At 38.8% G+C, this 12,171-nt stretch overlaps 1 protein-coding gene across 1 annotated transcript; it reads left to right on the forward strand.

Annotated features, from left to right (window-relative positions):
• Nucleotides 1-441: 441 nt before the first annotated feature.
• On the forward strand, nt 442-11,669 carry aqp9b (aquaporin 9b; the record flags this gene model as incomplete). The annotated part of the gene is made up of 6 exons (XM_079170362.1): nt 442-543; nt 1,327-1,453; nt 4,747-4,884; nt 5,220-5,338; nt 6,310-6,527; nt 11,507-11,669. The coding sequence occupies 6 exons, from the start codon at nt 442-444 to the stop codon at nt 11,667-11,669; spliced, it is 867 nt and encodes a 288-aa protein (XP_079026488.1).
• Nucleotides 11,670-12,171: the final 502 nt, after the last annotated feature.

A 12,171-nucleotide genomic window follows, 5' to 3' on the forward strand; every position in this document is an offset into this window, starting at 1 on the left:
AAAAGCTCGTTTATCATCACGAGTAAAACAAAGGCAAAACAGTTAAGAGTTTAACACAAGGTACCCGAAATTACAGTAAACGCAATGTATTATAATTGCATAAATAAACTACTTAATAATTATACAAATCGCGTCAATCAACGTCCACTGTTGCCACGGTAATGTATATAAACCGGTCGGCGTCAGCCACACTTTCAGCAACTGCTCTGGATGCCAGGGCAATAACCTGGAGCCTTTATTTATATAATAGAAAGTAGACCCCTTGTGGTTCGAAAGGGAAATAGATGCAGAAAGCTTAACGTGCCTGTCAGCCCTGCACGGCCCGAGCGCACCGAGTGGGAGGCGGCAACCTGCACCGACAATCACACTGAGACTCCTTCATAGTTGTTAGCTGTTTGTTCTGATCGGAGGAAGACATCAAGGAGCCGCAGACAAAAAAAAATGGAAAATGAAAGCAAGAGGAAGATGAAGGAGAGATTTGGCCTGAGGCGGGACATCTTTAAGGAGTTCCTGGCGGAATTCCTAGGGATATTTGTCCTGATAGTGAGTACCTCCCTCTGCACCTGTCATCCAGCTTAAACAGCCGCTTTAAAGCTTTGAACCAGTATGCTAATAAGGTGTCAAACTGCGTCTCCAGGGACTGCTGTCTCTCATACGTCTCTATTAACAGATAGTATATTATGGGAATAACAGACTTTCTCTTTGATGTGCTGCAGCTGTAATTTGCTCCTGACAATCATAACAAGATGTGACTGATGTGGGACTGTTTTTCGTCCTCACATCTTTTCCAGAAGTGCAAAAGATGATTCATTATAACTGTAATCAGTCATTGTTTCTCAGTTATTAGGTTATGGAAAAAATAAACATGGAATCAAATTAGGTATAGCAAATGATCTGCTGTCCAGAGTATAATGTTTCCTGATCCTTCCTTGAAACAGTTGCCAGCTTTTCATTTATTATGGCAGTCTGGACTGTCTTCGCCTCCACCTGTCACCCCTGAGCTCCACCTGTCACCTCTCTCCACATTAATGCCTGATGCCATATCAGAAAAGAGATGCAGCTTCCACAGCAGCCTCTTTTTATTGTTGGACAACTGCTCTCCTACCAACACTTTGTTTTTGTCTGAATTACTTCTGCCTTTGATCTAATAAATGGGGGATTCATTATTTATTTTCCAGGCTCCAAGAATGGCAAATTGTTTTTGGCAGTCGGAGGCTGTCGGTAGACAAGAGTGCTAGTGTTAATGACTGTTATAATTGGAATAATTAAAAACAATGGGTCTTTCTACCTCCACCCTTTGTGTTTTTGTTATTGTCTCTGTCCCAGCTCTTTGGATGTGGTTCAGTGGCCCAGACGGTGCTGAGTAAAGGGGCTCTCGGGGAGCCCCTGACCATCCACATTGGTTTCTCTCTGGGAGTCATGATGGCCGTCTACATAGCAGGGGGAGTGTCAGGTAAAAGTAGCCCACATGGACACATGCACAGCTCGCATTCATTACAATACTACATCATCCTCAACTCTTTCCAGCGAATGATTATTTCCATTATCAATTATTCTGAAGAGTAATCGATTCATTTTTCAATAAATTCCAGAAAATGGTGTAAAAATGCAAGTTTCCAAAAGCCCAAGGTGACGTTTATATATTGCTTTCAAAGACATTCACTTTACAGTGATATAAAGAGAGCAAAAAACACATTCTCACAGTTAAGAAGCTGCATTGAAAGGATGTTTGGCACATTTTCTTAATAAGAAAACAATTATTAAGATGGTTGAGTGACTAATTGTTTCAGATATACCTGCAAGCATGTTGACATTAATGCCAAAGATGCTTTCTAATTAATTAAGTATTTTTCTCAGGTCTGTGGGGTTCTCAGTGAAGAAAAACAAAAAAAGATAATTATTTGATATATCGGCATGTAGCGAGCTACTAACACAGGCTGGTAACAAAGGTCATCGCTCAGCGTTAGTCTGTGGTGGAGATGCGATCTTTGGTCGCGGATGTCTGACTGTCTCTTTGCTCTCACAGCACAATTATGATTGATATAACTGCCCACTGATCTAGATAAAGTAATGGTTTATGAAGACCATAGACGTTTGGTATGGACTTGCAGTGTTACATAATGGAGTAAATTCAGCATATAGTCTCCTCTTTTCTGGTCTGGGAGTCAATACTTACTGATACACATGGAGTTGGTTTTTTTTCTGGAGAGTAAACTATGTTTTCTACCGTCCCTAATGGAAGGATTTCCAGTGTAAGAGTGGTGTCAGTGTGCTTAATCTCTGGAGATATTGTGTCCTGATGTCCAAATGGGACCTTTTCGGTTGCATTCCTCCAGGATTACAGCAAGGAGAGCCCTCTGTGTGTTGCCAGCAATGATAGGGACTGATAGTTGTGAAATGTCACAGTGCTTCTCATTGGCTTGCTGAGCCCAAATGGTGAGTGTCAATTAATCAACAGTCAAGGGGTTCATTATGTTGAAGGATATGAGTCTGGTTGTGCAGGCTCATAGACTGTTTTGTGGTAATATCTATCAGCGTTGGAAAGTGAAAGTGTGAAATACACTTATTCTCTCAAATCTGTCGATTAAATATGAAGTAACAACCAGCAGACAGTTAGCTTAGCTTAGCACAAAGACTGAAACAGGGAGAAACAGCTACCACTACCAGCGCCTGTAAAGCTCATTAATTAACAATGTTTTGTTAGTTTAGTGTAAAAACAATAATTCACGGTTTTACTAGGGTTTTGTGTCTGCACTCACTTTTGGCTCTGAGGAGTTGCTAGGCACCCACAGGAGACAGTTATTGATCCCGGCCAACAAATATTATAGGCTTAGAGTATATAATCATTTTTACACATTTTTTTGCATTGATTAAACAAAAGACATATAACATGTTAATAAGGGAGCTTCAGAAGTGCTGGGGAAGCCAGGCTAGCTGTTTCCAGTCTTCGAGCTAAGCTAAGCTAACCGGCCACTGCCTCTAGCTACATATTTACCATACAGACACAGGGGTGGTTTCAATCTTCTCATCTAACTCTTAAGCAAAGCAAATAAGCATGTTTCCCTAAAATATTGAACTATTCCTTAAAAACCTGACAGTCTCAGGGTGGCACAACTTCTCTAGTGTCAAGTGTTTTACTTCTAGCCCATTAGGGATTTGATGAAACTAAATCGTGTTATTCTAGAAATGTAAAATGATTCAGTGAGAAATTTAACTTTGATTGACAATGGGAAAAAAAGAGAAGTGAAACAGTATTTCAATCTCCATTTAGTTTATGATGGCTGTTGTTGTTGATCGTCCCGACTATACAGTGTTACTCGTGCTACATGTTTAATGAGAAGAGTTGTAAAGCTTCAGAGGAAAAGCAGAAAAGCCTGAGGACAGGGAGGTTAATATATGGAGAGCTTTTGCTGCATGACTGGGCCATTCAGCCCCGGGGTCCACTGCTCAGTGGGAAGCTTCTGTCCAACGACATCTCTGAAGATGATCATAGGTATTGGACTAATGAGCTTTACTGGGGCATGGGTCTCTGGAGAGAGGGGGGTCAGGTGTGACAAGCCTGGCTTACTAGGCTTCCCTGGCAGGACGGCCCCATAGGAGACGAAAACACAATTGTTTTCACTTTGTAGTCTCAGATTTTAGATGACAGTGTACCGTAAGTGTGACACATCATGGTCACTCTAATGACCTGCAGTCTACGTGTGCCTTAAGCAGATTCAGGCAGATTATGTCAGAAGCAATTCAGATAGACTGGTCTGGCTGGTTGTCTTGGTTAGTGTTTGTGAACAGGACGGGAAGATTAACAATGGGCGCATGGCTGATACCCCCAGTGGTGTTACCACAGTGGGGTCAAAGCCAAGATCCCAGAGTGTTAAATAAACGACCCCACACTGTCATCACAGCCCAGTAACATTTGACTGGAATGTGTTCAAACACGCCTCTTAAAGACAATATAGAATGTAGGAAAACAGAACCACTTTGACGGCACACAAACTCTTTGTTTGAAAATATCCTGAACGTTTGAAATGAATGAGCTCCAGAGGGTTTGAACACAGGCACTAAATGAGTAGACAGCTTTTCTTTTAATCCACTGAACTGAACTGAAAGTTTACTTTATCTGGTAAGAGAAGACAAGAGACTTCCAAAATGCTTTGCTAAGTCATTCTTCTCTAGATTTAGAGCTGAAATGATTAGCAATTTAATTAAATAAGTAATTGGACAGAAAAACAATTATTGGCTGTTATTTTAATAATCAGCTATTATTTAAAGGATAACTTTATGTCACACAAAAGGTCAAAAGTCTTGGGGAGTACTGCTGCATATGTTGATTTAAGCTTCGTGAAATCGGATAAATTACCTCAAGTAATGTCACTTGAGTCAGCATCGTTGGATCTGAAGATTACAAGTTTGAAAATAGAAAAAACAAATAGTAGGTATGGAGTTACAAAGAAGTGAGTTTACCAGCTCAAAGTTAAATTAGCTGCTACTATAATAACATACTTCAATCTCTCACCAAACGGTTGGCAGTAGAGTTGCATTAAGGGAAATGTAGGTACCAAGTTTTGACAAGGAAGATACATGTGTGGAATAAAGGAATAAGATTAAGTGATTATGAAATTACTATTAAATTGCAGCCCAAATTATATAAATATTTTTGAGTCATAACATTCTTGGTACTTTTTGTCTTTGTCATTTATTGTTGTGGTTACTAGATTTTGCTCATCTTTTTTTGTTGCGTTGTTCCAGGAGCCCACGTGAACCCAGCAGTCTCTCTGGCCATGGTGATCCTGGGGAAGCTTCCTCTGAAGAAGTTCCCTGTGTATGTGGTGGCACAATTCCTGGGGGCTTTTGCTGGATCCTGTGCTGTCTATGGGTTGTATTATGGTGGGTGTAAATGTGTAAATGTCATCACTACAAGAGAACTGTCTCAGAAAGGATTATTAGGTTATCCAGATAACGTTTCAGAGGAAACAGAGAACCCTATCAAGTGTGAAACATTGACTGAAGTGAGGTTATCCAGCTATAATCCTGCTTCATGTGAGAACCCTCTGAATTTGATAAAAGACTTGAGACATGCTCCTGCAAAGAAATTGCCCTATTTGATCTAAATACTGTTTTTATGTCTGACTTATGAGTAATAAAACACAAATATTGGAGGAGCTTGTTTCTAACAACTATGTAAACAGTTGCTTTTCTTTGTTGTATTTTCTTTTCTACAGATGCTTTGATGGAATATACCAATGGAGAATTTGCTGTTACTGGTGCAAATGCCACGGCCAACATATTTGCATCTTATCCGGCAAAACATCTCTCAGTCCTGAATGGGTTTGTAGATCAGGTGGGGCTTAAGGCTAACTTGCAATCTATAAGTAATTTCCCCTGGAAAATACACTGATATGCGCATGGATAACAACACTTTAACCAGTTTATACAAGCTGCCTGATGACATGAAAGTAAAAGCTTTGGATGGTTTTGCTCCTTTTTTATTTGGAATTAATGTTGTCAATGACATTTTCCAACAGCATTCTGTGTAAATGGAATCCACTAGAGCATACAGAGATGCATGTGAGCGTGCATTCAGTGCAGTCATGGATGATTGTAAGCATAAATGGACATGAGAGTTGTTTGCTGATGTATGAACAATTCTGCTCCGATGCTGAGAATAGCTGCCATCTGTTATGAAAGTGTACGAGGCGAGGTACAAATGTTAGTTTGTGTATTTGTGAAGACAGGGTCTAATGATCAGTATGTTTCCCTTCATCATATTAATTTGAGCTACATTCACATTTATAAGAGGTTGTATTTTAGATGAAGAGCATTATGTTTGTTAACTGATTATATTTCAATAAAGCCAAGATTTAAACCATTTTTACATGCATTAGTGATATAAACAAAGCAGCTACACCATCAGAAACATGGGGACATTTGATAATGGGCATTTGGATCACAGACCATTTGCCTTTAAATGGTCAAATTAGAATCTGTCAAATCAAACTAAATAAAAATGTTTAGATAATATGTTAATTTGAAATATATAGCTATATGGGGCTGTGTAGTAAAGCTGCCTAATACAGACTGAAACCAGGGGAAAGGGGAAGCCCCTTAAAAGCTTATACAAAATAACAGAGGGCAGAGGTCACTGAGGTAACTCAAAAACAACAACAACAACAACACCAAAAAGAGTGATTTGTTATGTTCTTTTATGTCTATATTCTAAGATTGTGCACTTCATTTTTAAATGTTGTTGTAGTCTTGAATTTTGTGAAAATTACTGATTTGTGCTAATTGTCTGATGCTTTTCTTTTCAAGGTAATTGCAACTGCAGCACTAATCCTGTGCATCCTGGCCATCACTGACAAGAGGAATATCGGTGCTCCAAAAGGCATGGAGCCTCTGTGCATTGCCCTGATCATCATGGCCATCGGAGTGTCCATGGGTCTGAACTGCGGCTATCCAATCAATCCGGCACGAGACCTCGGCCCACGGTTCTTCACGGCTGTAGCTGGGTGGGGGATGGACGTATTCAGGTAATTCTACTGAAAAAGAAACAAAAAGGGGCTTTTTCCACATAAAGAACAGTGATGAAAATATAAAAGGAAGAGTTTAAAAGTCTCTAATATCCTCCAGGGCAATGTTGGGATTATTATCAGAAAGAGGAAAGCCATTTTTGTCGCCTGCCTGAGAGAACTAGGCTTCCATTATTTACTGCTGCTCACACTCTCACCACTGCCTGAGACGTAGTAGATGTGTTATGTAAGAAACTCAGTTCAACCAAGTGGCTTCTCTTTTCTATCCCACATGAAGAGCAGCATTTGTAGCTCCATCTCTGCTCTCTTGACAATCTGAATGAATATTTAATGTATTTCCTTCATTTTGAAAAAGGGCTCTGGGATTTAAGTGAATAGGGAGAGAATACAAGCACACATATATGAAATATTCAATGCTTCATTACTCAAATTACACAATTCTATATTCTTCAGTTCCCGAGCTCCTCAGTCTCTCTTTTACCCTTTTATTCTTTCTTATTGTACAAACATACTGATTTAATTTCATCAAACCAGAGGTATTCATTAAGATTCCTCTTTTCTTTTTCAAAAACAAGTTATATAATTTATATTCAGTTTTAAGTGTCATATTTCACTGAGAGACAACTGGATATTAAATTTTGAAGTGAGATCGCAATTTAAAAAAACAAAAAGCGATAATATCACATGGAGAAAAGGGTGGCATTCTAATGTCACAAAGTACATTTCAGATACTGTCTGCATGTTGCAAACTGGAGAGAGCGTCTACTTTGGACTTTGTCAAGAATGCAAACAAAGTTGTCATGCTACATGTATATAAACTAAATGGCTCACAACAGCAGACTTTGTATACTATGATACCTCTTGGACCATTTCCAAAATCTACAAACACATATAGGCTGATAAGCGTGGTATGACCTCTCGATGGTCTGCTCAGGGCTAAAACGTTGTTTTCACAAAGTTCTGTGACATATTTCACAGAACACGTTCTCTCTGAAGTCAAGTCTTCTTTCCAGCATCTTGATTCAATGTACCCCTCTACAAAAGTATAATATCTTTTGAAAAGTTATGTCCACCAACAATAGTGTTTAGTGCGACTGCATAAGCCCCTACAGTGAAGAACCTGTTTAGTTAACAAAACTGCTTGGTTAGGTTTAGGAAAAGATCACACTCACATGGCGTTGCTTAAGTAGGCAAGATTCGAAACAAAAGTGAGGTACAATATGTCAACATTGACTTGGTTTCACACAGAACACGAATAGAGGTGAAAAGCACATGTTTGTTCAACCAGTACCAACTCCCAACTCATCCAATACTGTTGCTTGGTCAGTGTCCCTCATGGTCTGATATGCTTTGGCATCTGTATAAGATGCACCGGGTTTTCAACTAACTTCACTGTAAATACATCTCTGTCATTATTAGCTGTTCAGAGCAAGTGATATCAAACATCATTATTTTACGTAACAAATCAAGTACTTTAGTTGGCCAAACGTAACCAAGTAGTTTTGTTGCCTCAGTAATTCTAAAACCTGAGTAAACTTAAATCTGAAGTATGTTGAACTGTATGCATGTAAAGAGTGGAAAATTGTATGTTTCCTGTAAAGTGGGAAGTGGATTTTCAAAAGACACTATTCATGTAATGAGCGGAAACTGACACGCTGTCCTAACACTAGCGGGCTACCCACAGTAGAGTGGATAGTCTGAGGTGTACAGGCCACTGACTATGCTGCCGTATTTGACGAGTTGGGAATCAAAATGTTTGTTTTTTTACCCATCTATCCATCTATCCATCCATCCATCCATCCATCCATCCATCCCAACCTCCTCCCTAATAGACTTTGTCTCTCTTTATACTATGTCACCTGACTTCCTTAGAGGCAGCCCTGCATATCCTGGCTCATGATTACGTGGCTTATATACAAAGTACATTTTATAATTTTTTTGTACGTAGAAGTACGAATAACAACCTACATGATTTAAGCTTTAATTATCACTGAGGCAAAGTAGAGTGATACCCTGGAAAGTTGGAACGCATTCCTCTGGTCACCTAGTTCTGAGGATGACAATGGTCAAGTCGGTCAGTCGGTCTGACTCTTGTGCCAGTTCTCACTCTTTTTTACAAAATCTCTGTGACAGTAATAAAGCATGTTAACTGTTGCACCCTAAAATATCCAAAGCCGGTAGCATTTCAGGAGTTGATCTCAACCACCCCTGGCACCTTTCCACAGAGGAGCTTTCTCACTAACCGATGAACTCTGCCAATGGGATACTGTAGGCTAAGAGCTTCCAGATCCTCCAAGTTGCTGAGCTGAACATCAACAGATGTTCTCTGTATAGCCTCTCAAATTTGGAGGCGTTTACAGATGTACAACCTTACAAATAGAAACCTTTTTCGCTTGATGATGGATCTCAGAAACCTTATTTCTACAGCATTCACTGCCATAGTTGACTTTTTTAACTAGGTAATCAAAGCTTCTTTTACTCAAGTGTTGAAATATATACATTTATGCTGTTTTTGTCGTTGCCCTCAGTTTGTGACTGGGCCTGCTCTGGTTCTTTATTTTTAAACAATGTGCTCAAAAGTGTCTGTGCACGCCATTGCTGACATGCATTAAGAGTATGTGGCCGTCAAACTTAGTAATATATCTAACTTGGATAAATATGCCATTTTATAAAAGCAGAGTGCTTTTAAAAAAGGAGTTCCTGATCTGACTTATTTGACCTGATGACATAATATAAAGAAGAAGAATTAAAGGCAGTCTAAAGGCTTACTATCACCAGATGGCTCATATAGCTTTATAGATATATACCAAGATTGCTTTAATGCACATGTAAGCCCTTGATGCTATCATGTTCATATCATGCACGTGTGTGCTGAATCTGACGTAATCTTATACATTCATGATATAAATACAGCGGCTACAAATGCAGTCAAATCCATTGGAGGGTGGCACTTGGCTCCATGCATTGTCCACATGGCGTCAATGTGACCCACTGTCTCCTGGCTTGATCATCTTAGTGGTGACCATAGATTAAAGTCTATAATCTATCCGCCTCCCAGTCTACTTCCTGAGTGCCTACAGAAGAGAGAGATGACACGCTCAGGCGCTTGTTTACTTTCAGGCCTGTGCATCAGGTCTGTTAACCGAAGCCCTTTCTCCTGAAGTAAAGGTTCCTAACAGCCACATTGACCAGCAGGACTCTAATCTCCCTCTGGCTCTGTTTGAGGTTGGCCAGAGTGAGAAATAAGGACACATGCAGTTGGTCTGACACACAGAGCTCCTTAAGACTTTACTGTAATCTGGGATAACTGCATATAACTCACCTTTGGTAGGATGATACTAACATAAGCATACAAATTGGAGAGGCAGTATACTTTATTTGTTAAAGTGTCTTTATTTCTTAAAAATAAAGTGTCCTGCATGTACTGTCATGTCAATACGGGAAATATAAAGCAGCCAGTTAGCTTTGCTTAGTTTAAGATTCCAGGAAGTTATTGTTACAAGCAAAAAAGTAGTACGTCACGTAACCAACTTTAAACATGTTTTTACACATTTCTATACTTTGGTTGATTAAACAAACAATATATTTTATGTTAATTAGTGAGCTTTAGATGTGCCGGCAGGTGGATTTCATTACCTATAGACAGAGCTGGACTAACTAATTTCTTCTGTCTACTGTCTCTGTGCTAAGCTAAGCTAACTGTCTGATGGCTTTATATTTATATTTGTGCTGACATGGGACATTATCAATCTTCTCATCTTACTCTCTTTGCAAGAAAGCAAAAAAAGCTAATTTCCCAAAATGTAAACCAGGGGTCTGCAAATGTTTTTCTATGAAGTGCCATTTTAAAACAATTGTAAATTAGTGTTTCATATAAACATTTAGTTAACCATGAAACCACATCAAAATGTAAAGTATCTGCTATTGGTTTAAAAAAATATATATCAAGATTCAAGATTGCATCGTAAAAGTTTCACCACATAAAAACACAGCCTTAAATAATAGACTTCAAAAACAAAACAGGATAATTTTAAAAACAAACAAAGAAATCACATAAAAGAGATGGCAGACTTCAAACAAACCAGCAAAATGCATCAATCACAGAATGTGTATTCAATGTTAGGGCAAGTACATGCAGTGCTCTAATGATTCTTATTTAAAATCTTCCATGCTTATGAAATAATGTAAATTAAAATCTCTTTAGCTCACACCAAGATGAGGGTCCAAAAACGTAAAAAGAGCTTTCAGCAAAAACAATGTGGTTTTAGGAATGACATGATCACAGGCTGGTGCTGATAATAAATGATTGGGATATTAGGATATATATCCATAATCAATCGCTGATGGGATTGTTGCTAAAGAAATGTTTTCCTTGCAGCAAAAGAAAAACAGAATTTGTTCCTATAACCTAATTTGTTTTCATGAGACACTTGATATAATGTTTAAAAGACTGATTGTCTTCTTGGAAATAACCCAGGTTATGAGTTGAGCAACAATCTGATACACATAACCAGCTGGCTTCTTTGACCTTGAGAGGCACATCATTTTGGTTTTGTCAACAAATGTAAAAAAATCGGAAGTCATAGTGTGCCGTCTGGGATACAAATCAACAAAACTACTGTAAATAACAGGCTGTGCCGTTGCCAATTGCTGTTAAAGACATGCAGGCGAGAGTGCTTTTCAACATTTCCAAAAAACATGTATTGCTCGTGTGCAATTGGTTAAGCTACCGCGTGCCAATGGTGGCATGCATGCTTAAACCCCTGTTTTAAACCTAAATTAAAAGGATATAGTGTTCTATTGTCAACGCAGAGTACTTTTAACCCTGACATGGATGACTTAGTTGTGGAGTGTCCCAGTATGGCATGGGCTTAAGATTTGAAGTGTTTAATCAATGCAGGATGCTGTGTTAATAATAGTAAATACATTGGTAATTGCATTTTGTCATAGTCATTGATATGTATGGGTTCTCTCTGCAGAGCTGGAGGTTGCTGGTGGTGGATCCCTGTGGCGGGGCCTATGGTAGGCGGAGCAGTAGGAGCAGGCGTTTACTTCCTCTGCATCGAGTTGCACCATCCCGAGCCTGAAAAACAGGCGGAGAACAACGTCCAGGACAAATATGAAATGATAACTATGAGTTAAAATTTAGAACAAGGGTAGCAGTGCGAAGCAACAACGCAGCTGATTTTCACCCTCAAAAAGGCAAAAAATGTCATCTAGATGAAGCCGTTTTATACATTTGTTATATAAAAATTCAGGGCAAATTTGCTGTTCATATTTAATACAAAGCATGCATCTGACTACACAATTTAATAGTCATTTATAAAATATGCATGAGTTTTATGAAGCCTTTAAAGTCTCTTTTTGTAAAAGTTCTGGTCTATTTATAGTTCCCCGGTTATCTGCCTGGGGCTCTTTCATATATCAAAATATAATAGTAGCTTCATAAACATGTTCTCTTTCGATTTTCCTTTAATTCCATAAAATGAAAACCTACTATGGAGCGTTTCCTCCACATTGTAGTCATGCAGTATTATTCATAATCTCCTATTTCCTAACTAGGATATTTTCCTCTCACTAGAAGTATTTGCCAAGTTTCTGTACAGCATTTTTATTTGTACTACTGTCTATCTAACAAACACAT

Source organism: Pholis gunnellus, assembly GCF_910591455.1.
Source record: "Pholis gunnellus genome assembly, chromosome: 1".
Lineage (NCBI taxonomy): Eukaryota > Metazoa > Chordata > Actinopteri > Perciformes > Pholidae > Pholis > Pholis gunnellus.